We start from the raw sequence: 27004 nt of genomic DNA on the forward strand, positions 1-27004 counted from the left end.
TCTGGTGTCTATAAAAGTTAGACAAGAGTTGAGAGCTGGAGGTTTGGGTTGCCACTAATGGCTTTTTTTCTATTTTTCTTTTTCTTCTTTTTCCTTCTCTCTCCTTCCCCTCTTCTCCTGTCCTTTCCCTTCTGCTCCTTTCTTTTTCCTTTTTTTTGTGCCAACACTAGGGCTCAAACTCAAGGCTTCTCGCTCTCACTTGGCTTTTTCACTCAAGGCTGGCACTCTACCACTTGAGCCACACCTCTACTTCCTGTTATAGATTTTCAATTCTGGTTTTACCATTCATGTTGCTGAAACACGAGAGGGTAATTTTAACTGCCAGCACATCAGTTTCCTTGTTTATGAAATAAGGATCGTCATACCTGTCTCTCTCAGGATTGTAACAAGGTTTGGATATAATAATGTATAAACTAAATAAGAAACCTGAGCATACACACAAACATCCTAACAGCAAGCTGTTAGGATCCCTTGGGGATTTCCTTGAGCCACATCTAAATGTGTTTGGGAGAGCCTGGTCCTGCTTATCTTGAAGTTATGTACTTCTAATTCTGTTGTTAGGTTTCATCACAGTTAACTGTAACTATTTGCTTAGTGACTGACTAGCCCCACTGCACTGTAAGATTTGTGTGACCAGGGGCATGGTTTCTCTTATTCCTCCTGACCACATTACCTGGGCTGTCCCTTCTATGGAGTTGGCCAGGAAGAGCTACCTGGACCTCAGAGATGACAAATCCAGTCAGAACAGGGGATTGGGAGCCAGGAAGACAGAAAAGAGTGGCAAACGTAAGAGGTGATTCTTGTTTCCTTTCCTTAGGATGGCCAGGAAAGTTAAAAACTGAATTATGAGTTGAAGTGTGAAATACATCTAGCTTTGCTGGGTGCTGATGGCTTATTCTTGTAATCTAGCTATTCAGGAGGCTGAGATGTGAGGATTGCAATTTGAAGCTAGCCTGGGCAGGAAAGTACATAAGACACTTATCTCCAATTAACCACCCAGAGTGGAGCTGTGGCTCAGAGTGGGAGAGCATTATCCTTGAGCAAAAGAGCTTCCAGACAGTGCCTAGGCCCTGAGTTCAAGCCCCATGACTGACAAAAGAGAATATATTTAGCTTCAGACGCAGCCCTCTTCATATGAAATGAGAGGACCAGGCTCAACAGTGTAGAATACCAGACATGGGTAGGTTTAGGAGAATAATTCTAGCCAATTCGGAAGAGCCCTCTTTCATGCCTTAGAGTTTTTTGGGTTATTTGGGGGAATTGTTCTTTTGTTTTTGTTTTTAGTAATCTGTCCTTTCATTTCTCTGATGGAAATAAGTTTGTAAATAAATTATCCTGGTTGACAGAAACTACATCCACTGATACAAACGTATTAGAGCTACAGGATGTCAGCCTTTTGATGAGTCCTATCAACCTAGATAGCACTGCAAACAGTGCTTTTACCTATAAACCAAGTCTGTCCTCACCCCTGATCCTAGTGTTGGAGGTTTGTCCTTTCAGAATAAGGAAGAAGCTGCTGATTGGAACAGAGGTCACACTCAGTGGGAAAGCTGGCCTAGGGCCAAGAGGATATTGCTGCCAAAGAAAGACGTGCAACAGATAATCTGAAATTTGGATAATCTCCCTCAGGTGTTGAAATCAGCCTCTTAGCATTTACCAAAAGTGAAGAAAGACTTCCAGGCAGAGGTGAAGGAGACGTGCCTTGGAAATAAATTGTGGTAGATTTCATATTGTTCTCTCAATGCTTCCTTTCAGTAACACAAGTCAGTGTTGGCCAGATCACTCACACACACTCACACACACACACACACACACACACACACACGCACACACACACACAGAGCCAGGTGTGAACTTAAATCACTGTTGAGCAAGAGTATGACAGGCAACTCTCAACAGGGTGAAGAAAAAGAGAAAAGAACTAGTCACAGAAGGTAGGGGTAGATGTAGGGTCTCTAAAATCAACTCTAAACTGATGCTACTTATTCAGGGTATTACAGAATTCACAATGCAAGTTGGACGGAAATGGTATTTTCTAGGAACTCGAACCATTATGAACAGTAAAAAAGAAAAAAAGTAAAAGAATAAATTATTAGTATTAGCCAAACTCATATTTCTAAATCCCTTGGGAAAGATTTCCCTAAGTTAATGAAGACAGTCCGGTGACCATTTGTAAACAACAGTGTGTACCTGTTTATAATGCTACTTTAAAAAAAAATACTTTTACTGCCAGGTACTGGTGGCTCACACCTGTAATCCTAGCTATTTAGGAGGCTGAAACCTGAGGATCACGGTTCAAAGTCAGCCTAGGTTGGAAAGTCTGTGAGATGCTTACCTCCATTAAACTACCACAAAAGCCAAAAGTGGAGTTGTGGCTCAAGTGGTAGAGTGCTAGCCAAAGGTCAGGGACAGTGCCTAGTCCTGAGATCAAGCAAAAGGACTAGCACAAACGTATATAGGTATCTTTTAAAACTATCTTTAAGTAGTTGTGTAAAGGAGTTGTCATTCAACAAAGCCATTTGTTTATTGCCAGGCCTGGGGACTGAACCTAGGACTAGGCACTGTTCCTGAGCTTCCTTTGCTCAAGGCTAGCACTCTACAATATGAGCCATAGCGCCACCTCCAGCTCTTTATGTGGTACTGCGGAATCAAACCCAGAGGCCTCATGCATGCTAGGCAAGCACTCTACCACATTCCCAGCCCCAACAAAGCAGTTTATAATAACAATGCATCTTGATCATTGTCACCCCTTTCAACATTCTCACCCATCCCTTCCACCCTTCCTTCCATGGGGCTTGAACTCTGGGCCTGGGTGTTGTCCCTCAGCTCTTCAGCTCAAGGCTAGTGCTCTATAGCTCAAGGCTAGTGCTCTACCACTTGAGCCACAGCACCACTTCTGGTGTTATGGTGGTTTATTGGAGATGAGTCTCACGGACTTTCCTGCCCAGGCTGGCTTTGAATCATGATCCTCAGATCTCAGCCTCCTGAGTAGCTAGGATTACAGGTGTGAGCCACCAGTGCCTGGCACTTTAGTCATTTTTTAAACAGGGTCTCAAAGTTACTGCCAAAGCAAGCTTGGACTTCCATCCTCCTTATAGCTCCCTCATAGGATGAAAGGCACATACCACCACACCCAGTTTCTATTGCTTGGTACTGAGTCTCATGAACATTTTGTCTGAGCTGGCCTCAAACTGTGATCCTCCCAATCTCAGCCTCCGTGTAGCTGAGGGACAGGCATGAACCACCATGCTCAGCTTAGAGACTTAATTAATCGCCCATGGTTGCCCAGACCTGGGATATTTGGTAAAGCTCACTATTTTAGAAATTTTTCAGACTTTTTACAAAATAGAGTAATACTAAGGCAGAAGGGAAAACAGCTTATCTTCAGGAAGGGAAAATAGCAAGAGAAAAATAGAGAATGTCAGATCTTAGAGTAGTCCTCCTATTGTAATGTTCTCAACTAAAAATGCTGCACTATGTTCGTTCCTCTTGTGCTGCTGAAGAAAGTGCAGAAGGGACTAAAGCCAGCTCGAAGACTTCAGGTAGTAAAACAGCTAAATGACATTGGCCTACAACTTATAGGCAACTTTCATTAAGTAATCTCATTGGAACCACACAAACGCAGCGCTGACTGGAAATCTATGGCAGCCATTTTGGATAGGCAACGTGACAGTTGAGTTTTGTGTTGTTTTGTGCTGGTTGTAGGGCTTGAAGTCAGGGCATTGTCTCTGAGCTTTTTTGTTTGCTTGTTTTCTTTGCTAATGCTAGCACTTTACAACTTGAGGCACAGATCCATCTTGGCTTTTGTGGTGCTTACTTGGAGTCTCACAAACTTTCCTGCCTGGCTGACTTTGAACCACAATGCTCATATCTCAGGCTCCAGAGTAGCTAGGATTACAAGGATGAACCACTGGCTTTAAGTGTTGTTTTACAATCTTTCACAGTCTTGATCTGGCCATGTTTTCCAGTTGTGCACACCATCCCCCCGTTCGTTTTTGCTCTGTGTGTGTGTGGGGGGGGGATGTGCATGCACATGCATGTGCAGATTGATGGTGTTTTTCCTCCAGTAACACCAACCTTCTGGATCTGCCATTTCATCCTGGGACCCTTGGAGAAGTGTCTGGGCTCTATAGCCAGATGAGACGCTGGCCCCTAGTCGCTCTGCCATAGCCATTCCTATCCCCACAGCCACCTCATTTCCCAGGAAAGGCAGTACCAGCGAGGACCACCTCACGGCAGCAATGCTGTGAATGTAAACCTCATCCAAACAGAATGTACAGGTATACCCTAAGACCCTGTTCTCTTGTACGCATTGCTTCTGGGCTCCCTGGCTAGTAGTTGGGTTCTACTAATCTCTACCACCACTCACACACATGAGAAAGCAGGGATAGCTGTGGGCTGCTGTCAGTAGCAATGTGCACTGTTACAAGATTACTTTTGCTCTGGTGTGTCAGTGGTTCAAGCCTGTCATCCTAGCTACTCAGAAGGCTGAGATCTGAAGATCTTGATTCAAAGCCAGCCCAGAGAGACAAATCTGAGACTCTTACCTGCAATGAACCAGCAAAAAGCCCAAAGTGGAGGCATGGCTCAAGGAGTGTGAATCTCAAGCAAAAAGTTGAGTGTGAGGTTGAGTTCAAGCTGTAGTACTGGCACAGAAAAGCAAGCAATCCCCTCCAGCAACCTATTCTGTAGAAAAAGAACAGGCAAACAGAAGGCTCAATCCTTCAATTTTTGCTATGCTCTTCTTATTCTTGAGTTGCCTGACAGTCTTCCCCTAAGACTTCCTCTATCCTTTCTTGCAAATGCCTTATGACTACTTTGTAGGATGACCTCCCAAGGGAGGGAGAGTCGTGTTCATGTAGTTTGATCTTCTGTAGTGTCTTCTTTGCAAGTGACTTGATCTTTGTTCTCAGGAGCATTATTCCTGCCTTTGCATGGTGGTTCCCCCACAGCTCTGCATCTGGTTTGAACATCTGCGTGACCTGCCATCAGGAGATGCTTAGCAGCCCCACATCACTCAGTGATGTGTATGCTGTCTCCCCAGGGTGCAGGGACAAGGAAGATGCCATTTCCACACAAAGCCCTTTAGGAATGCCTTGTACCATTTTTCACACGTAGTTAGTACTTGATCAATATGTACTGAACTGACCTGAAATGAAAGAGAAGACAACCTTCCTTTTCTAACTACAGCATTCCTAAATACACTTCCCAGTATGGGAACAGTTAGGGAAATGAGGGCAGATCCTTGCTGGGTTGAGTCTGGACACCCAAGCTTTGACCATGCCTGTCTAGGTATCATTATTTCCCGTCAAGATGTTGGAGAGGGATTTTCTTTTTTTATGGCTACAGTAACACTTTGAGTTTAAAGCCTTTTACAGGCTCAGGTGTTACTACAGGTGATAGCACTAAAGTATAATGAGCACTTAGCAAACCTGGGCTAGAGGTGTTATATTATCCCCTAAGTAAGCTGTAACACTTGTGTAATACTTTCTCACAGGTATGAATTAGGAGCTGCTCTGTTTATTGGATGGGCAGGAGCCTCACTCTGCATAATTGGTGGTGTCATATTTTGCTTTTCAATCTCTGACAATAACAAGACACCCAGGTATGTAAAGAGACCAAAATGACTTTTAGAAAGTACTATAATACACTGTAAGTCATTACCTGTGGGGGACATATTATGGCAGCATATGTGATTCTTAGAAACTTCAAAATCTCCAGAATTGGAAAAAGTTAGGAATGTACTTAAGCTATTTCCATAATTACAAATATGAGCATAAAACTGAGGGCATGCTCATCATGCCAACCTTATTCTAATTTCCAAATAGGCAAGAATTGTTCATGGAGGTCACTACTGGCTTCCAGGTTCCAGAAAGATGAGTATTTTTTTTTAATCTATTTGAAAATACCATTTATGCAGGGATCGGGGGATTGAACTCAAAGTCTTACATCCTCGCTTAGCTTTTTCGCCAGAGGCTAGTGCTCTACCCAAGAACTAGACCTCAACCCCTTGGTTGATTGGAGATAAGAGCTCACAGAGTTTTCTGCCCAGACTGACTTTGAACCGAGATCTTCAGATCTCAGCCTCCTGAGTAGCTAGGGTTACAGCTGTGAGCCATCAGCGCCAGGCAGGAAGAGGAGTCTTAAACACTAGTTTTGAAACATAACTGAACAAATGAGTGAGTTAAGAATTTCTTCAGGGCTGGGAAAGTGGCTCAGTGGTAGAGTGCTTGTCTTGCATGCATGAGGCCCTGGGTTCAATTCCTCAGCACCACATAAGCAAAAAGAAAAAAGCCAGAAGTGGTGCTGTGGCTCAAGAGGTAGAGTGCTAGCCTTGAGCTGAAGAGCTGAGGGACAGTGCCCAGGCCCAGAGTTCAGGCCCTATGATTGGACCCCCCCCCAAAAAAAGAATTTCTTCAGCAGAAATTCAGTCATGCAGTTCACTGGAAACTTTGAACTCTGTCTCAAAGTAGTGAGAGGAGAGAAGGATGCTAACAAGGAATTAGCTATTGACAGAAATAGGTAGAAATGGTTTTGCCTCGTTTTTGTTTGTTTTATGCATAGAACAGGATCTACCCCAAGCTTTGATGTTTTGCCTTTCAGAATGGGATACACATACAACGGGCCCACATCTGTTATGTCTTCTCGGACAAAATATCAAGGTGGAGAAGGAGACGTTAAGCCCACAAATCCATCAAAACAGTTTGATAAAAATGCTTACGTCTAAGAGCTCTGCCGGCAAGCCGTATCTTGAGTTGTTATAAAAGTGAACAGTTCACAAAATGGTTCCATCAAGTCCCTTCTGTAATTAATCCTCAGACTATTTTTACAATATGAATTGGAAGAATTTGTTGATTGTCTGGATGTAAATGTTCTTATAGTTATGAACTAATCATTTTCTGTTGTGGCTTTCTATAAAAAATAAACAAGTTTATTTACAGGACTTCCATATTTTATATATTTAGAGAACAAGTAAAGCATTTAGTACTAGAGGCTCAAGCAGTATTCGTAATAGTACTATAGTCCTTGTGATCTTCTGTACATTGAGGTCTTTGACCCGTTCCTTGTTTCATTCATGTATTAAACAGAAGTGTAAACAGAATGTTGTTGTATAAGCAATAGGGGCAGTGTGTGAGTAGTTTTTAAAAGGCATTTATGTTAAACAGGCATGTTGTTAGCTGCTTCTGGTTTCTCATTCCCATTTGTCAGGGCTGCCATTCATTACAGTGGCTCAAGGAAGGGTTCATGACGCTCACCAGCAGAGCTGCCATTTATATGGCACATCCACCTTAAAGAAGGAACCGAGTAGGTTCCTCTGACAGGAGTAGGGTCCACAGACAGCAGAGTATCCTCATCAGCTGAGATAGAGTTGCAGGTGGCCAATCAACAAAGTCTAGGAGCCACACGGTCCCCGCCTCCCTCACAATTGGGAAGTTGAGCTCCTGTGCCTCACACAGCAACTAACTAGTAATGGGAGCGTCTCAGCACTTCCCAAGACTTGTTTCAGTGACTTCTGAACAAAATCACGGAGCATGAGATTGACAACCATTACCACCGAGCTTCTGTGCCCTTGGTAGTTACTTCTCAGCCACCATAAACGGCCCATTCCTTCAGTGTCCTGCAGCTACAGAGAAGGAAATTAAAGCGAAGGGTTTAAGTAATTTGCCACCATAGTGGCTGAATCCCCAACCTAGGCTTTTGGTTGGAACAGCACAGGGTAAAAGAAGAGAGTTTCAAGCTATGGGTAAGAAATGGTACCAATGTTGGCCTGGGAAGGTGGCTCAGTGGTAGAGCGCTTGCCTTGCATGAATGAGGCCCTGGGTTCGATTCCTCAGCACCACATAAGCAAAAAGAGAAAAAAGCCGGAAGTGGCGCTGTGACTCAAGTGGTAGAGCGCTAGCCTTGAGCTGAAGAGCGGAGGGACAGTGCCCAGGCCCAGAGTTCAGGCCCCACAACCAGACCCCCCCCAAAAAAAGAAATGGTACCAATGTTATCTGTAAGCAAGTGTTTGAAAGTGAGTTACCACGTGAGTGACATCAAGTCTCTGAAGTGTCAGTGCTAAGAGGACACATCACACTAGAGATGCTCATGTCTTTACAAAGAATCAATGGGAAGAAAAGGAAGCGGACAAATGTGTTGAAAAAATAAAACATGCCATATGCTACATTAATCCTTGAAATACCTGTCCCCGCTCCCCAGAAATACTAGATAATTATATGCAGAAGCTAAATCTAAAATATACCAGGACATGATAAGTTGTATAGGACTCAAGGTATTCACACACAGTGAGACCCCAGAGGATATTCTTAGGGGAGGACCACAAAAGCACACTGCCCATGTGCATCTGACCATACAGAATAATATTTATAGAAATGTATTCCAGGGAATGGAAAAGAGTTGTTTTCCTTCATTGTTTTTCTTTTCTTTTTACCTTGTTTATCTGTCTTTGGAAGGGTAAGGTAGGGTACAGAAATGGAGGGACAAAGGGTGAGCAAATGCACCAGTGGTACTCACTAGGAAATGAACTACACAACTCCTGGGTATGGACAGGAGAGAACAAGTGGGAGAGAGCAAGGAAATGTACTCATTACTTGACTTACCTAACTATAATCCCTCGGTACATCACCTTTATAAGAGTAAATTTCAACTAAGCTGAGGAAGGTAACATGTAAGCATGTAAGAATGTAAGCATTTAGAGAGGTTAGGGGATGAAAGTTCAGAAAAGCTGTTAGTAATCATAAACTGGTTAGCTGGGTTGGGGTTGAGGTAACATCCAAAGGAAAAGGAGCCAAATCTAGTTAATAAATATATAAATGATATGATTAGACCAGATGGGTTTCTTGGACACACAACTTAACAGTGGGTTTACCCAAAAGAAACACGGCAGACAGATTTGGACAGACCAGGGTGAATGTCTACTTTTGTCACGTCCTAATTGTGTGGCTTTAGGCAAGCCACTTAGTAACTCTTTCTTACATCTTTAGACTCAGGATTATGGCAATGACCATACCTCAAAATGGTTCTAATTAACTAGTACATGGTTATTTTTTTTTAAAAAAAAACAAACCAAACCTAAAACACAGGCTCAGTACGTAACTTGGGGAAATGGCCAATGAGCAAAGCAGCCTGTGTACCATCCAGCACCAGGGATATTGTAGGTGGTTTATCACTGTCCTACTTCATGAGAGCTAGATTCATCATTATAGCATTTAGGAACATGTACCCAAAGTGAGTTACATTTGCATAGAAATAGCCCTTTAGGGAGAACTGTTTAAAAGCTTGGAATGAGTTCACATAAAAAGGAACCTGGGAAAGGTAAAAGTAGATTTATTCTAGTTAGGATGTTATATGCTGTGACTACTAGGACAAGTTTCCTGTTAGACCCCTCAACACGCACAAAAAAATTTTTTTGGTCAGTACTGGTCTGAACTCAGAGCCTTGTGCTCTCTAATTTGGCTTTTTTGCTCAAGACTGGTGCTCTACCACTTGAGTCACACCTTCACTTCAGTGTTTTTTGCTGGTTAATTCTAGGTCAGAATCTCCAGAATTTGTCTGGCCAAGCCGCTTCAAGGATTCAAGGCATGAACCACTAGCACCTATAGTCCACTCAGAAACTTAGTTCGGAAATCATCTCTTAATGAGCAACCACACTCATGGTGATGTAACGGAGGGCTTTACTGGTAAACTTGACAGATGAAGACATCCCCAAACCCAACAAACCATTTAGTTAAAGATTTCTTGTTTTAGGAAAGAGTACGGCTAGTACCACAAAAGTGTAAAAGAAAAAAAAAAAGGCAAAGAACAGTGTCTATGAAAACTTTGACAACATCATTGCTCAAGAAAATAACTAAATTAGTTTTGAGGTATTTTATAGTATGGGTTGAGCATCTTAAAAAAGGAGTAAAACTACATATATATTCAAGTAACGGCTCAATCTTTTCTACTTGATATTCTGACGCAACTAACTGGCATCTACAGTTGATTCATAAAATAACGGAGATCAAGATTGTATTGCAGGAAGTTACTGTTCAATAGCAACATGCTTACGGGACTCAAGCTTAACGCTGAAAATGAACAGGAAACTTAGGGAAAATGTGTTAATGTGGGCCTTGCTATGAGTTAATCACTCGAATTTTCTATATGAAAAATAACTAACCTAACTGTTGGGATTTTTTTCAGATTCTACTGATTCCATTTTCAAGGTATGAACAGAATTTTCTAGTATTAAACACTTCAATGTGACAGTATACATAAAAGCATTTTTAAAGTTGTAATAATTCAAACCCAAACCTGCTATAAGTTAAAAAAATCTTTTTTCACTTGAAAATAATACATTTAAACACTAGACTACCATTCTGAAGAAAACACTTTTTTATGACTTCAATGACATTTTGTTTTCAAGCAGGAGTCAATCACCTTGATCTGCTTCAAAATACTGCTGACAATTTGCTTTTGAATACTGTGTGAGGTGCCCTTGAAGAGAGACCATCGCTCTCTTTTTCTGCTTCCGGCTTCCGGTTGTTTGAGGAAGCCTGTAAGGCAGGAACACTGGATGGTGGAGGCCATTGCTGAGATACTGCTGGTTTGGGGCTGTGTGGACTTAAAATTTACACTTCTAAAAAGTCACTCCATTCAGTCACAGTTACTAAGCTGCTTTGTAATGTGTTTGGCTCATGATCTTGAAGTCCTGTGGAGGAAGAGGGAGGAGGGAGGGGGGAGGGGAAGAAGAGGGAGGAAGGGGAAGGAGAGAAAGACCCAGTGATTAAACAAACCTGGGTGGTGATTTCAAGCTGTGTATTTTTTACTATTTATTTTATTACTGTTAAGTAGTTGTACAAAAGGATTTCAATTCAACATGTCAGTGTATGAGTACATTGCCCTCTGTTCAATGTCTCCCATCATTCTCCATCTCTCCCAACTCCACCCATCCCTTCTCTGCTCCTCTACCCCCCCCTCCCCTCGTCATGCTGTCATAACTCAGGAATCCCCAGCTCCAGTCCCCTCCTGAGCGAGGGGAGAGGGGGAGGTGACCATAAAATCTCCTTGTGAGGCCGGGTGCTGGTGGCTCATGCCTGTAATCCTAGCTACTCAGGAGGCTGAGATCTGAGGATCGCGGTTCAAAGCCAGCCAGGGCAGGAGAGACCGTGAGACTCCTATCTCCAATAAACCACCAGAAAACCGGAAGTGGCACTGTAGCTCAAGTGGTAGAGCGCTCGCTTGAGCTTGAAGAGCTGAGGGACAGCGCCCAGGCCCAGAGTTCAAGCCCCACAACCGACAAAAAAAAAAAAAAATCTCCTTGTGAGTTGTTTACAAATCTGGGACCCCCTCTCAGGGCCTGGCACGTGAGCTTTACCCAGCAACCCACCAGCTCCTGTGCAGCAGGACGGGGCATGGTATATGTGTGTTGTGTTAGTAACTCTGAGCTGAGCTGGGTGCTGGTGGCTCATGCCTGAAATCCTAAAGACACAAGAGGCTGAGATCTGAGAATCGTGGTTCCAAACCAGCCATGGCAGGAAAGTCTGTGAGACTCTTATCTTCAATTAACCACAAAAAAAATGCTGAAAGTGGAGCTAGGCCTCAAGTGGTAGAGTACCAGCTTTGAATGAAAAAGCTGAAGGACAGCGCCCAGGCTGAGTTCAAGCCCAAGGATTGGCATGGACAGTGTTCTGGACGGTGAAAATGAGCCAAAATCCCATCTGTCTCAGGAAGACATCAATATCTCAATGTCTAAAGTCATCACATTAACAACACAAAGGTTGGAGTTCATTACAAAGACTGGTAGTCTGCTAGCCTTGAGCAGAAAAAGCTCAAGCACTGCATGCAGGCCCTCAGTTCAAGGCCCAGAATCAGCACACACTCAGAAATCTAAATCTAAATTACTGGCAAAATAAGCATATGCCTTTAATCCCAGCATTTTTTTTTTTTGGTCAGTCGTGGGGCTTGAACTCCAGGCCTGGGTGCTGTCCCTCAGTTCTTCAGCTCAAGGCTAGCACTCTACCACTTGAGCCACAGCGCCACTTCCGGTTTTTTCTGCTTATGTAGTACTGAGGAATCGAACCCTGGTGCTCATGAATGCAAGGCAAGCACTCGACCACTGAGCCACTTTCCTAGCCCTGATCCCAGTGTTTTAAAAAGGGGAGACTGGAGGACTGCAAAGTTGAGGCCAGCCTGGGTTACACAATGAGAGCTTGTCTCAAAGCAAATGAGCACACAAAACATAAATCACAATGTTCTAACTTAAAAAGTTGAATCTGTTGAAGTTAAATTCTTGGTGATCCAGCTCTAGACAGCACGTACACAAGGGACTTTCTAGCTAGCAATTTCATTTGTAATTTATCCCACTATCTACAGTGCTGTAAGAAAAAACAAGAAGAAGCATCAAGAAAAATATTTAATAGGAAGTAGAGGAATGCTGGAAGACTGCCATAAGAACGGTCTCATTCCCGTATAGGATCAGAAATTTCCATTTCTATGGGGCAGGTGCATGAAGAGAATACTTGTGTGTCATTTTAAGAAATAATATGATAAGCCGGCGCTGGTGGCTCATGCCTATAATCCTAGCTACTCAGGAGGCTAAGATCTGAGGATCATGGTTCAAAGCCAGCCCGGGCAGGAAAGTCCGTGAGACTCTTATCTCCAATAAATCACTAGAAAACCAGAAGTGGTGCTGTGGCTCAAGCAGTAGAGTGCTCGCCTTGAGCTGAAGAGCTGAGGGACAGTGCCCAAGCCCAGAGTTCAAGCCCCGCAACCGACCAAAAACAAAACAAACAACAAAAAAAAACCAACTTTTTTTTGGTATGGATGTATATAGGAGAAGGTCCTGGAGTTTGCACTCAGGGTTTTGTATTTTCTACACAGTCAAGCCGTGACCCCTGTTCTTTTTACTTTTTCTCAACTTGGGTCTCAAAATTTTCTCCCTAGGGCTGACCTCCTTTGACCTATGCTGTCTGTGTAGTTGGTATTACAGAAGTGACCATCCTACCTACTTGTTTGCTGAGGTGGGAGTCATGCTGGCTTGTTGCCCAGACTGTCTCCAACCTCCAACCATCCTTCCAATCAATCTCTGCCTCCTAAATAGCTGGGATTATAGGCATGAACCACCACACTTGGTGTAAAAAAATATTACCATGAAAAGTTATACAAGAAATTAAATAAGGATGATTAGGGCATGTGTATCAACTTATTCAGACTTTATTAAAATAACATAAAGCATCAAAATCTTGGTTAAGCCAAGAGTGGTTTTCTGGTGGTAGTTGGTTTATGTGTATGGTGTTAGGTAGAACCTCGTGCATGCTAAGCAAGCACTTCACCACTGAGGAATGTCCTCAGCTGCTAGTAGTGTTTTGACGGTATGTTAGCATAACTAAAGGAAGTTACCTATAGAGATGAAATACAAACTGGTCAGAAAATGGGCTGAAAGAGAGAGAGACAGAGAGAGAAAGACTCACCATCTCCCTTGGACTCCCGAGGGACAAATGCACCCCAGGCACATGGCACTTGAAGAGAACTGAATTCCTTCTTCACAGGGGGAGGTTGCCTCTGGTCTTGTCCAGTTTTTTTGCTCAGAGACTTTTCTTCCTCTAAGGATGAGCCATCCCAGTCATCATCGTCCACATCTGCACACTGAATTACACAAGAGAGGGTGCTGGTGCCTCACGCCTGTAATCCTAGCTACTCAGCAGGCTGAGAGCTGAAGACTGCAGTTCTAAGCCAGCCCTAGCAGGAAAGTCCATGAGACTCTTATTCCCAATTAACCATCAGAAGACCAGAAGTAGCACTGTGGTTCAAAGTGGTAGAGCACTAGCCTAGAGCGAAAAAGCTCAGGGATAGTACCCAGGCCCTGAGTTCTAGTCTCACAATGGACAAAAAAAAAAGAGGGAATGAAAAGAAATAGGCAGAGAATAATTTGTTTCTTAAAGAAATGGTTCCCCTGGACATGGATGAAAGTGAATTATGCAACATGTAGGTGGAGATAGGAAGAAGGGAATGGGAGAGAGGGAACAGATGACAGGATACAAAAGAAAACGTACTTATTACTTGACATATGGAAGTGTAAACCTGCTGTATAGCACCTCTAAAAGAACAATAAAGTAAATCTAAAAAAAAAAAATGAGGGGCTGGGAAGGTGGCTCAGTGGTAAAGCGCTTGCCTTGCATGCATGAGGTCCTGGGTTTGCTTCCTCAGCACCACATAAGAAGAAAAAGCTGGAAGTGGTTCTGTGGCTCAAGTAAGTAGAGTGCTAGCCTTGAGCTGAAGAGCTGAGGGAAGTGCCCAGGCCCAGAGTTCAGGCCCACAACCAAAAAAAAAAAAAAAAAAAAAATCCATAAAAAATAGAAACAGTGTCCCCTCAGTCATGCTGCCGTTTTGACAGAGCAGCTGACAGTGAATGACTAGAAAGGTGGGTGTGAAGGTTGGGACCTCAAATCTGGGCATTTCTGCAGGGTAATGAAGTAGATTTTGAAAGCTGAACAAATCATCTTTTTCCTTTCATGCCATGGAAGCGTATCCTTTTCCTCTTTACCAATCACCAGTGCTACATGGTAGGGTGGGACTCATCATTCAGAGAGCCCCACAGGAGCTGAGCACCACCAGACCCCCACCAAAAGACACATGCACTTCCGTCACGCCTTTCCCAAAGGGCACCGTAGCTTCTCCTGAATGATACATGACTTCTTGTCATTTTTAGGTTAAACAACACAAGTAGCACTAACTGAGAAAAAGTAGTGTATAGCCTGGTGCTGGTGGCACCCACCTGTTATCCTAATTACTCTAATTACTTTAGACTGAGAGTAAAAGATCAAGGTTCAAAGACAGAGTGGTCAGAAAAGTCCATGAGATGCTTGTTCCCAATTAACCAGCAAAGAGCCTTGAGAAAAAAATAGAAAGCCAAGCAAGAGCTCAAGGTTCTGAGTTTAAACCCCTGTACCAGCAGAGAGACAGAGACAGACAGACAGACAGACAGACAGACATACAAACATACACACACACACACACACACACACACACACACACACACACACACACACACACACACACACACACACACCCCGATAACACCTGGAATATGAATAGGAGAGAAATAAAAATCTTATTTTAACGAAAAATGAAGAGAAGAATGCCAACTATTAGAAGACTGAGTCAACACAGGGTGGTGGAAACACGGGGAAAATGATCAGGCCTCTTCTGGGATGTAGGCAGGAGCATGGGCCTGCCCTCCTGGCTCTCGACTCACACATCTATGAAGAACTCTGCCACTGACTCAGATGCCCAGCAGGGCGAGATCCTTCCCCTACTTTATCCCAAGGCAGAAAAGAAATCCCTGGCTGTGGATGTGGGGGCCCCAGATTCCAGCCAATCACAAGTGCTTTCATTCAAGCCATCTACTATCTGTAAGTGCTGGGAGCAACATGTAACAGAAGCTTACAAAACTATGTAGTGGGGCATGTATATAATTTATTATTATAAGCTTATCCAAACTGCTTGGGCCTAAAGTGTTTTTGATTGATAGGGTTTGTGATTGAGGAATATTTGCATAGACTTTACTGAGCATCCCTGATCTAAACCTCAGAAATCCAAACTCTAAAACTTTCTTTTGAGAGGTAGGGAAATGTGCTAGGCATTGAACCCAGAGCTATAGATTCTACCACTGAGCTACACCCTCAGCCTCCAAGTTGGGGGGGGAACAAAGTTTCTAATAGTGATTGTCAAGGCTTATAAAGTGTAGGACTTTGCAACATTTCACATTTTGGAATTGTAGATTAGGTCACTGAGTCTGCACTGCCAGGCGGCCATCACAGTTCCTCTGATTCTCTACAGAGTGATAGGAATGCGCATGCAAAATGAGCCGGAATACCACCTCTGCCACACTAACGCATCCACCTGGTTTTAGATTTCACTCTAAAATGTCACTGTTTATCCGAAGGGGAATGTGGGTTTAGTAAGAGGTTTTTACCTTTAGTTCTTCTTCTTTGAATTCTTCTTTTCTGTCAAACTTCTCAGGAATGTGGATCCCTCCAATTGGTTTGTTCATAGTTTTCTGCTGTGGAATGATCTTTTCAACTTTATCCGTTTGTATTTTAATGGAGGTTACTATAGGAGCAAAAGAAACTAGTCAAGAAAACCTTTCTTCAAAATGGTATTCCATGTTCAGTTCTACCCTTACAGTTTTGACAAGAGTCTAAGTTTTGTAAATAATTATGTATTAGCAAAATAAAACTCACTGATGTATTTGGGGTTTGGAAACAATGTTAAACACTTAGAATCCCTTAAAAAAGATCAACCCCCAAACTGGATATCTCTATGTAGAAAACTAAAATTGGATCCATGTTTGCCACCATGCACCAATATTAACTCGAAGTGGATCAAAGAACTCAACATCAGACCTGAAACTTTGAAACTACAACAAGATGGGGTAGGAGGAACATTAGAACTTACTATAGGCATAGGCAGGAACCTTTTGAAAAGAGTCCCAGGGGCACAGCAAATAGAAGAGAGACTGGACAAATGAGATTACATCAAAATTAAAAGCTTCTGCACAGCTAAGTATGGTGGCTCATGCCTACAATCCTAGCTACTAAAGATGCTGAGATGTGAAGATGAGGTTCAAAGCCAGCCTACATAGGAAAATCCACAAGACTGCTATCTCCCATTAACCCACCAGAAAACCACAGTGAAGCTGTGGCATAAAAGTGGTAGAGCACTAGCCTTGAGAAAAAAAAAGTTCAGGGATAATGCCCAGGCCCTGAGTTCATGTCTCATGACCAACAAAATAAAATTAATTAATTAATTCATTCATTAAAGTTTCTGCACAGCAAAGAACCTAGTTACTAAATTACAAAGACAGCCAACAGACTGGGAGAAGATCTTTACCAACAAAGGCCTAATAGCCAAAAATATACAAGGAGCTCAAAAATTAACCCCTCTCCAAACTAATAAACCAATCAATATGTGGGCAAACATGTTAAAGAGAGACTTCCCAGAAGAAGAAGTAAGAATGGCAAAGAAACACATGAGGACATGCTCAACATCACTGGCCATAAAAAGGAAACGCAATAATGACAATTCACCTTGTGAAGGTTAAAATGTGTTTGTGACTTTAACTAAATATCACTATTCCACAGTATTGTGAAGTTTAGGTAATCACTAATCTCAATTAAAAAAATTTTTTTAAAAGGAAATGCAAATCAAAACAACTCAGAGTCTATCTCACCCCAGTCAGATTAGCTGGTGGGAATGTAGAGAAAAAGGAACCCTACTGCACCACTGGAGGGAACGTAAACTAGTACAACCACTCGGAATGCTCCTCAAATAATTAAACATTGATCTTCCCTATGACCTACCCATACCACTCTTGGGCAGCTACCTAGAACATTACAAGTCAGGATATGATAAAGACACTTGCACATCCGTGTTCATTGCTGTCCTATTCACAATAGCCAAATTATGGAAACAGCCCAGATGCCCTACAATAGATGAGTGGATCAAAAAATGTGGTATAATGCTGGGCACTGGTGGATCATGCCTGTAATACTAGCTACTCAAGTGGCTGAGATCTGAGGACCATGGTTCAAAGCCAGCTCTGGCAGGTCAGGTAAGTCTGTGAGACTCTTATCTCAATAAACCAGTAGAAAACCAGAAGTAGCGCTGTGGCTCAAAGTGGAAGAGCACTAGCCTTGAGCTGAAGAGCTCAGGGACAGTTCCTTGGCCCAGAGTTCAAGCCCACGATCAACAACAACAACAATGTGATACACAATGGAATTTTACTCATCCATTAGAGAGAATATTATGTCATTTGCAGGAAAATGGATAGACATAGAACAAATCATGTTGTGAGGTCAGCCAAGCTCAAAGAAACAAAAGATGCATGTTTCCTCTCATATGTGGAAGCTAGATTTAAAATATAAACCAGATATGATAATCTCTACAGGACTTTAGCAACCACACATAAACAGACTAAAGGAGGATAAGCTTAGAGGAGGAACCCAAAGGCATAATTCCTCTGAACACTGCAGATACTATGAATCCAAACAAATTCCAGGAAATGGAAACATGGGTTTTTGGTGGTGGTGGTGGTGGTAGAAGTAGTGTTCTGTTGTTTTTGCTTTTTTTTTTTCCTTTTTAGTGGAGCATGGGGAGGGACACAGAAAGGGAGGGAGGCAGGAGAAACAAACACCGTGATAGCCAATAGACAATATGTGGAAAATGAGCTATGCCACTTGTGGGCAGTGGCAGGAGGGGGGGACTGGTCTTTATCCAACAAAGAAACGTACTCATCATCTGACTTAGGCAGTGGTACCCCCTGCATACAACACGCTAATAACATAAATAAAAATTGTATTATATTAAATTATAAATAAAATAAATTATATTAAAAAAAATCAATCCCAAATCTTCCAGCCAAGAAGCTACCAAGTCTTCATGTTAAATCAGAAAAGAAAGTCTCCATTCAACTCTGTGGTCAGAAACTGTGACTTCAACGAGATAACTTGCTTGAACGAACAAACAGATGTTATCCAAAATAGTGTTATTTTTAAATGAATGAGTTATGTTTTACACAATTATATGACTGTCAGATTATCGACAGTCTAAAACAATAATTATACTTGGTAACACTTAAAATTTGTTAGTTTAAATTTATGTTCAATAATTTCTTCTTTAAAAAAAAAAAAAAATGACCCAGGAAGCTGGGCGCCAGTGGCTCATGCCTGTAATCCTAGCTACTCAAGAGGCTGAGATCTGAGGATCATGGTTCAAAGCCAGCCCGGGCAGGAAAGTCCGTGAAACATTTATCTCCAATTAACCACCAGAAAACTGGAAGTGGCGCTATGGCTCAAGTGACAAAGCACTTGTCTTGAGCTGAAGAGCCGAGGGATAGTGCCCAGGCCCAGAGTTCAAGTCCCATGACCGAAAGTAAATAAACTAAAAAAAAAATAAAAATGACCCAGGAGCAGTATTTCTTTTGAGAAAGAACCAGAGACCAGAGACCAGGATCCTGTGTTTCTTTCACCCTGCCCCACCTCCAGAGGGTAGAGCACAGTGTGTTACAACAGCCATTCTTACAGCAACCCCAGGGCTGAACTGTGAGTTTGAACTGTGTGTTCCCCTCAAATTCCTGTATCAAGTCCCCAGCCCCAGGACTTTAGAATGCAGCTGTACTGGGCGGCAGAGTGAAGAGGCAGTTTGGCGAAAGCGAGGACATGCGTGAACATGCTTTATAAAACTGGAAATGAGGACAGAGATAGCCGCCTTGGGGAGAGGCTGGTGTGAAGAGACGCAGGGAGAAGACGGCCATGTGTGCACCAAGGACAGAGGCAGAGAACCCGCACAAGGAACCAACCTAGCCAACACCTACATTTTGGACTAGCTGGAACACTGGCAGGGTAAATCACCCCCTCCAGTCACCTCCCCTCCCTGCAAGTACTTTGTGTTTTTGTTACAGCAGCTGCAGGAAACGAATACCTACAGCACCCCAGCCCCTTTCCTCTCCTTCAGCCTGAAGATAGATGACTTGCTAAGCAACTCCCCACCCCCCTCGAAAGTGCCCCATCCTCTCCCTCCTCTCCCTCCCGGCCCTGAGTCCCAGGGCCTGGGGTCTCCAGATAGGGGACCACTGCCTTCCATAAGACTTCAGGGAGGTTTTCCCAGGATCAAAGCTCATACCTGAGGGTTTGGAAGACACGTCAGAGCCCTCAATCTCGCTCCCCTCCGTCCCATCCGTGTCACTTTTGGTGCTGTTCTTGCCGAAGCTGTTCTTGCTGCTTCTCGGTGGCTGAATGGGAAGCAGGTCGGAGGACACAAAGGCCTGGATGAAGTCATCCTCTTCCAGCTCCTCCTCAGAGCTGAAGGGAGGCGTCCTGCAGAAGGCACAAGGGAAATGGAGGTCTCCTCCCGTCTCAGGACGACCAAGCCACAGGTCCCTGCTTTCCCCACATGAGGGGTGGCAGCGAGGCCTACAGGCTACTATGGAAGCCCAGGCATCCCCAGACCCAGGCCTGACTACCATGTGGCACTGGTTAAAATGAGTTATGACCTGGCTCCTGGAAACCCTTACGTGTGTTTTCTTAATATCTTTGGTTTTTATAGTGCCTAAGGGAAATACCTTTCAGTGAGAGGAAGCTATGATTTTCCACAATGTCACTGTTCTGTCTTTTAACTCATGACATCTAACTTACCTTCAGACTGCACCATACACAATGCTTACACATACACAGTCTCATTTGTAGTCTCACATTGATTATCATCATGGCCATTTTAAGGGGGAAATAGAAATTCAGGACAGTTAAAGAATATCTTATAGAGTCCTTAAATTCCAGACTACACAACAATCGATGGAAAATGAACTATGTTGGATTATACTCTACTATGCAAGGCCTCGAAAAAGGTCCAAACTAAGGCAATAATGAGCTAGTCCAACTACCTTAGAATAAACATTGCTCATAATTAATGACAGTTATATACCTACATCTTAGTACCCATAAGTGCCAAGCACTGAGTCACACCCTCTTCATATACTCTCATGTAATTTGTGAAACCATATCATGAAAAAAAGCAGCACTACCCCAATTAGTAAAATCTTAAGAAAATTGAGGCTTAAAATTGTAATCAACTGTATCACAGTTGAGCAACTGAGCAAGGATTCTCAGTAGGAATCTAGCAAAATAAGGTCTAGGGTCCTCATTAACTTTTTTTTTTTTTGCCTGTCCTGGGGCTTCAACTCAGGGTGTGGGCCCTCTCCCTGAGCTTTCTGTGCTCAAGGCTAGTGCTCTATCACTTGAACAACAGCTCCACTTCTGGCTTTTTTTATTTTTTGGTATTTAATTGGAGATAAGAGTCTCGTGGGCTAGGTCTTTCTAACCATGGCTGGCTTCAAATTGCAATAATCCTCAGATCTCGGCCTAGGATTGCACATATGAACCACCAGTACCCAGCTCTCATTAACTTTTAAAAGGTGTTAGAGAGTTGGGAATGTGGCTTAGTGGTGAAGTGCTTGCCTAGCATGCATGATGCCTTGGAAGTGGCTCAAGTGGTAGAATGCTAGCCTTGAGCCAAAGAGCTCAGGGACAGTGCCCAGGACCTGAGTTCAAGCCCCAGGACTGACAAAAAAAAAGGAGCTAGAACAATAGGATGGAATCTGAAATGTATACTCCCCATGAATCCAGCCATTGAAACTCAACCCATGCATTGGCTTCAAATGTGCTTTTCCTGATCAATTCCTCCACCCTGGGGTGGATTTTACCTGAGAATGACTCACGTGTGAGCCCTGGTCTTAATGGAGACCCAGAGTAGTTAAGTGCTAGTGACTTATCTAACTGATACACAAAGGCATGGCACAAATAACACATCCATAGAATCACAAATTAACTACGACTGACTGATCACAATGGCTTTAGTTAACCGCCATAAACAATCTAATTTACAAGGAAAAGGCATATTCAGCAAGAAGAAATGTAAAAATTATTTCCTCCTGCCCCAAATACTCACGTTGTAGATAAAGATTTTCTGGGAAAATGATCTTCGATGACTGTTTTCTTACTTCTAAAGAATAACAGAAAAAAAAAAACAAAACATTGCTATGGTGAATAATATGGCTTAACATAGATACTTACAGAATTGCGGGGTTTTTTTGTTTGCTTTGTTTTTCGGTTTTTGCTTTTAACAGAGCAAAGATGGGCACCAGTGATTCACACCTGTAACTCTAGCTATGCAAGAGACATAGATCTGAGGATTGTAGTTCAAAGCCAGCCTAGGCAGAAAAGTCAGTGAGTCTCTTATCTCCAACTAACCAGCAAAAAGCTAGAAATAGAGGTGTGGATCAAAGTGCCAGCCTTGAGTGACAAAAGTAAGGGAGAGTGCCCTGGCCCTGAATTCAAGCCCCAGTATCTGCAATATGAATCTCCTGGTGCCACCCAGAAACTACAAGGCAATTGCAAATGGGATTCACTGATACGAACTCAACACTTGGGACCTAGCAAAACACATATACTGAACCTCAGCAAACTGGTGTGTAGTACCCGGAGGCAGTAAGGTCACAGGAGGAGGAAGAGAGGGAGCTTCCACTCTCCCAAGAGAGAACACTGTGAGACACAGAACTTGACCACAGTGCCACAGTGCTCTCAAACTTGCAACCTCCAAAGCTCCAAGAAACAGCCCTTGCGCTGGAGAATTGCATCCAGTCTATGGCATACGTAATGGGGGTCTGAGCTGGCTAAGGTGAACAATGAGGTTGAAAATACTCACTTTGGAACAGCCATCCTGTCAGTAAAAACAGATCTTTGTCTAACCAGTGCTTTACTTGGGGGAGGAAGCTGGGCCGCTTTGGGTACTTCTTCAGCCAGTGGGGTGTCCATTTGAGGAACACTATACTTATCTGGAACAGGGGGGAAGAGGGGGAAGCATTTATGAGTCTTTACTGCCTTGACAGGAAGCCAAAAGCAAATGGTACAGTCCCACCTCAGGTGCCAAGGAAATGAACCTCAGGCCTTTCCTACCTACCTCCCTTCCTCCCTCTATTACTTCCTTCTTTCCTTCCTTCCTTTCTCTCCATTTCCTTCCTTCTTTCCTTGCTTCCTTCCTCCCTTTCTCACCTTCCTTCCTCCCTTTCTCACCTTCCTTCCTATTTCTTTCCTTCCTTCCTACTTCCTTCCTTCCTTCCTATTTCCTTCTTTCCTTCTTTCCTTCCTTATCTTTCTGTCTTCCTTTCTTTTCCTGTGTAGAACAAAAGCCTAGACCCAACACTCACAGTACAAATAGTTGAGTTGTCAATGAAATACCAAAGTTCGTTTACCATGTCTGAAATTATAAAAAGGGTTGTTAGAATTAACTCTCACCCAAAGCAACGAAATGGCAGTTGGTAACAGACTTCCCTGAAGACAGCAATGTCTTCTCCTCAATTTTACAGCTGACCTGATGCTCAAGAGATTCTCGAATTTGCTGGATGTTTGGTATTTTTCTTGCTTGCTCATGTCTTCCCAGTTCCACCGTTCTAAGGACTCTGTTCAGGTGATCACTGGGAATGCCCCGTGTGTTCTGTAGGAGGAAGATGCGCAGTGAGCTGGGGTGAACTGGGTATTTGTCATTTCGTGGGTGTGTGTGTCATGATTCACTCTACCCAAGGTGCAATCCATCCTTCCCGAGCCCCAGCTGCATGTAAAGCAGGTGGCATTCCAACATGGAGCGCGTGTCCTGCCACCAACAGGAGTTCACCATGCATGTGGCTGGCTGTTTATGAGTAATGATATACTAAGCTGTGGAACAAGGACCAAAGGAGTCCACCCAGGCTAGAGGAATCCCAGGGAGAAAGGTCATCCTAGACGGCCCAAGCAGAAGGCTGAGCTGTGACTCAACAGAGGATCGCACGAGTATAATTAAGGAGGAATGTCACATAATGAGGCATGGGAGCAGGGCTGCCTTTTGGGAAAAATGGGCCCTGAAACAGAAGTAGTCAAAGCATGTCCCACAAATGAACCTTGCAGACCCAACATGAAGAAGACCAGAACAGAAGATTGAAGGCGAACACTGGAAGTTTCAGGGTCCTTCTTCAGGGAAGAGAAAGTCATCAGAGGTGACTTTCCAATATAGAGCTAGCATACTTAAAGAGGTGATCTAAGAAAATTAGTCTAGATCTGATGGAAATCAACACAGAAGAAAGTTAAAGGGCTAGTTACTTAATAACAGTATCTCTCACAACAAATCCATCTCCCATCTTGAATCTCATGGCCTGTTTCAGCCTTTCTCATCCCAGGGCGTGGCCCTACCACCCACTCAAGTGTGGGACATAGATCTTTGTCCTCAGAGTAAATGCCACCCCCAAGATGTTTTCTGTGATCTCAGTTATTTGATTGGCCCCACCCTCTGTTTCCCTCATCTCTACTATATTCATCCTGTCATCAGGAATCTATCATCTGTGTCTGTGAATTTGCTTCACTAACAAGCTTTCCTTCTCTCCTCTAATCCTTCCTGATTTAGGAAACAAAAAATATAACAAACTAGTAAATATACCAAAATAAATATACCAAATATACCCAAAATAAATGAGCGTACTGAATTAATCCCCAAGTTTTCCAGTTTCTTCATCAAGTTATGCTCCAAGAGTGTTCTTAACTCCTTAGTGAAGAAGGACCCAGTCTTCAAATCTTTCCTCGCATAGGTCTTCTTATTTAATTTCTGTTCGTTTTCCCTTCCTGAAGTAAGGTTTTAAAAATAGGTTGAAAGAGGATTAAACACACACATTAAATCTCCAAGCAGAACGATCGCAAACCACAACTTTAAAATGACAAGTAAACGCTTACGGTATTTTGGAATATATGATGTTTGAGTACTGCAGCTTCTTAAAAAAGTCTGCTTCAAAACTTCAGTGCAAACTGGGCATGGTGGCTTTACACTTGTAATCCTAGCTATTCAGAAGGCTGAGATCTGAGGACTGCAATTAAAAGCCAGCCTGGCAGGAAAGACTAAGAGACTTTTATCTCCAATTAACCAACCCCAAATCCAGAAGCAGAGCTGTGGCTCAGGAAGTGGAATTGCTAGCCTTGAGGGGAAAAAGCTAAAGGACAGAACCCAGACCCTGACTGAGTTCAAGTCCCAGAGCTGTCGTAAAAACTAAAAAAATGAATAAACTTTGAATTTAAAATTCTTGATTGCCTAACTGAGTTACAGCTGAACAGTTTAAAAATACATGTATCCACTGAAACATAAAGAAAAAAATCTTATTTAGAAAGTTAGTGGTTTGGGGATGGGAAGGTGGCTCAGTGGTAGAGCGCTTGCCTTGCATGCATGAGGCCCTGGGTTCGATTCCTCAGCACCACATAAGCAAAAAGAAAAAAGCCGGAAGTGGTGCTGTGGCTCAAGTGGTAGAATGCTAGCCTTGAGCTGAAGAGCTGAGAGACAGCACCCAGGCCCAGAGTTCAGGCCTCACGACCAGACCAAAAAAAAAAAAAAAAAAGTTAGTGGTTTATCACTAGAACTATTTCCCCTCAAAATTCATCTCCAAATTCAATTAGAATTTGTGAATTATCTTATAAAGAAAAAACTCAATTTATTTAAATACTTAAGAATGATAAAATAACAAATTTAGTAGATGTTAAATTCATCAAGTTTCAAAATGTAGTAATTATTACGTTCCTCAAAATATGCATAAAAAATTAGCAGAAGTCACAGAGAAATTATGTTCTATGTCAAACAACCTCTAATTAAAAATATAACCAGCCAGGTACTGGTGGCTCATGCCTGTAATCCTACCTACTTGGGAGGCTGAGATCTGAAGCCAGCCCAGATAGAAAAGTCCCCTTGACATGTAAGACTCTTATCTCCAATTAAAAACTCAAAAACTAGAAGTAGCACTGTGGCTCAAGTGGTAGAGCAATAGCCCTGAGCACAAAGAGGCTCAGGGACCATGCCCACAACCCACTAAAAAAATAAAAAAAAAATTTACACACACACACACACTCTCCCCAAGACAAAAAAAAAAAAAAAAAACAATGGTGATATTCTCTGCACTTTTTATTCCCCATTCTACTTTTTTTTCCTTTTGGCCAGTTCTAGGGCTTAATCTCAGGGCATGGGCACTGTTCCTAAGCTTCTTTTGCTCAAAGCTAGTGCTGTACACTTTGAGCCACAGCACCACTTCCATCCTTTTCTGTGATTAATTGGAGATTAGAGTCCCACTGACTTTCCTGCCACAGCTGGCTTTAAACCATGATCTTTAGATCCTGAGTAGACAGGATTACAGAAATGATCCACTGGTGCCTGGCTCATTCATTCATCAGTCAAGGCCTGGGTGGCTGTCCCTGAGCTTTTATGATCAAGGCTAGCACTGGACCATTTTGAGCCATAGCTCCACTTCCAGTTTTTTGGTTGGTTGGTTGGAGATAAAGAGTTTTATGGATCTTCCTGCTCTAGCTGGCTTTGAACCAGGAGCCTCAGATCTCAGCCTCCTGAGTAGCTAGGATTACAGGCGTAAGCCACCAGTGCCTGGCATGGCTTTCATTTAAGATGTTTCCAGAACCCTTTTTCAGTTCCGATTCTAGAGAATACTTTTGTTATATTAGTATAAGTTTTACTGTTAGAAAATTAGTCAATTACTATTGTACATTAAATAGAAAGGAAAAAAATTATGCATGAAGATCTTTTTCTATGCTCTGCTATTCCAGCTTTTTTTTTTTTGCTAAACAGAAATGATCAAGGGTGATTTTATATATATATATATATATATATATTTTTTTTTTTTTTTTTTTTTTTTTGGTCGGTCGTGGGGCCTGAACTCTGGGCCTGGGCGCTGTCCCTCAGCTCTTCAGCTCAAGGCTAGTGCTCTAATACTTGAGCCACAGCACCATTTCCAGCCTTTTCTGCTTATGTGGTGCTGAAGAATCCAACCCAGGGCCTCATGCAGGCAAGGCAAGCACTCTACCACTGAGCCACCTTCCCAGCCCAAGGTGATTATATATTATGATTATATGTATTACAAGTTGGAAGTCATCCTAAATTTTATACTCTCAGCATTCACCCCACTGATTAACCATTAATATTTTCAAAGATTCTGCAACTATCAAAACAAAAACAAAAACTTCATCTGCTCTAGGAACGGACAATCTATCAAAAGCTAGAGAAGTTAGCTACTGCCACAATGTCATCTAGTTACCCATCCAGTTGACACTCAACTAGATCTGAAGGTAAGGGGCATCTAGGGAAAGGCTGGACGTAATGGTGCTGGCCAGTGAAATAGATTTACCCCTACCCAGATTGTGCAAACATAGATTCTTATCCAGTTTCTCAGTGGACAAGTGCGTGGAAGCATAGCCTAAACAGAGGCTCAAAACCACAAGGGGAGTAGGAGATGAGCAAAGTCTAACTTAGCTCAGCCACATTTTAGCAGAGGCTCAGCCCTGGGTATAAGCTGTTGTATTCCTTTGCTGATGTACCTGGAGTCACCCTTAACCCCAATGACCTTCATTTTATTGACTGACTTCCCCAAATTGCTGCAGAGTAAACATTTCATTTTGTCCTCTAC

General features: G+C 42.8%; 2 protein-coding genes across 4 annotated transcripts in view; one reads left to right on the plus strand and one right to left on the minus strand.

The window, feature by feature from the left end:
- The window catches only part of Cldn10 (claudin 10), a 78897-nt gene extending 71954 nt beyond the window's left edge, over positions 1–6943 (plus strand). For both annotated transcript variants that reach the window (XM_042682680.1, XM_042682679.1), the window contains exons 4-5: positions 5498–5605; positions 6604–6943. In XM_042682680.1, the coding sequence (XP_042538614.1) occupies positions 5498–5605; positions 6604–6727 (232 nt within the window). In that variant the 3' untranslated portion in view covers positions 6728–6943. The remainder of the gene's footprint in view (positions 1–5497; positions 5606–6603) is intronic.
- A 2714-nt stretch (positions 6944–9657) lies between these two features.
- Positions 9658–27004, minus strand: part of Dzip1 (DAZ interacting zinc finger protein 1) — a 51999-nt gene continuing 34652 nt past the window's right edge. For both annotated transcript variants that reach the window (XM_042682648.1, XM_042682647.1), the window contains exons 13-20: positions 24040–24179; positions 22827–23025; positions 22237–22366; positions 21481–21534; positions 19660–19853; positions 15953–16089; positions 13449–13623; positions 9658–10687 (exon numbers count right to left, since the gene is read on the minus strand). In XM_042682648.1, the coding sequence (XP_042538582.1) occupies positions 10608–10687; positions 13449–13623; positions 15953–16089; positions 19660–19853; positions 21481–21534; positions 22237–22366; positions 22827–23025; positions 24040–24179 (1109 nt within the window). In that variant the 3' untranslated portion in view covers positions 9658–10607. The remainder of the gene's footprint in view (positions 10688–13448; positions 13624–15952; positions 16090–19659; positions 19854–21480; positions 21535–22236; positions 22367–22826; positions 23026–24039; positions 24180–27004) is intronic.

The sequence above is a fragment of the Dipodomys spectabilis genome, unplaced genomic scaffold, assembly GCF_019054845.1.
Source record: "Dipodomys spectabilis isolate Male_0828 unplaced genomic scaffold, ASM1905484v1 ptg000075l, whole genome shotgun sequence".
NCBI classification, from domain to species: Eukaryota; Metazoa; Chordata; class Mammalia; order Rodentia; family Heteromyidae; genus Dipodomys; species Dipodomys spectabilis.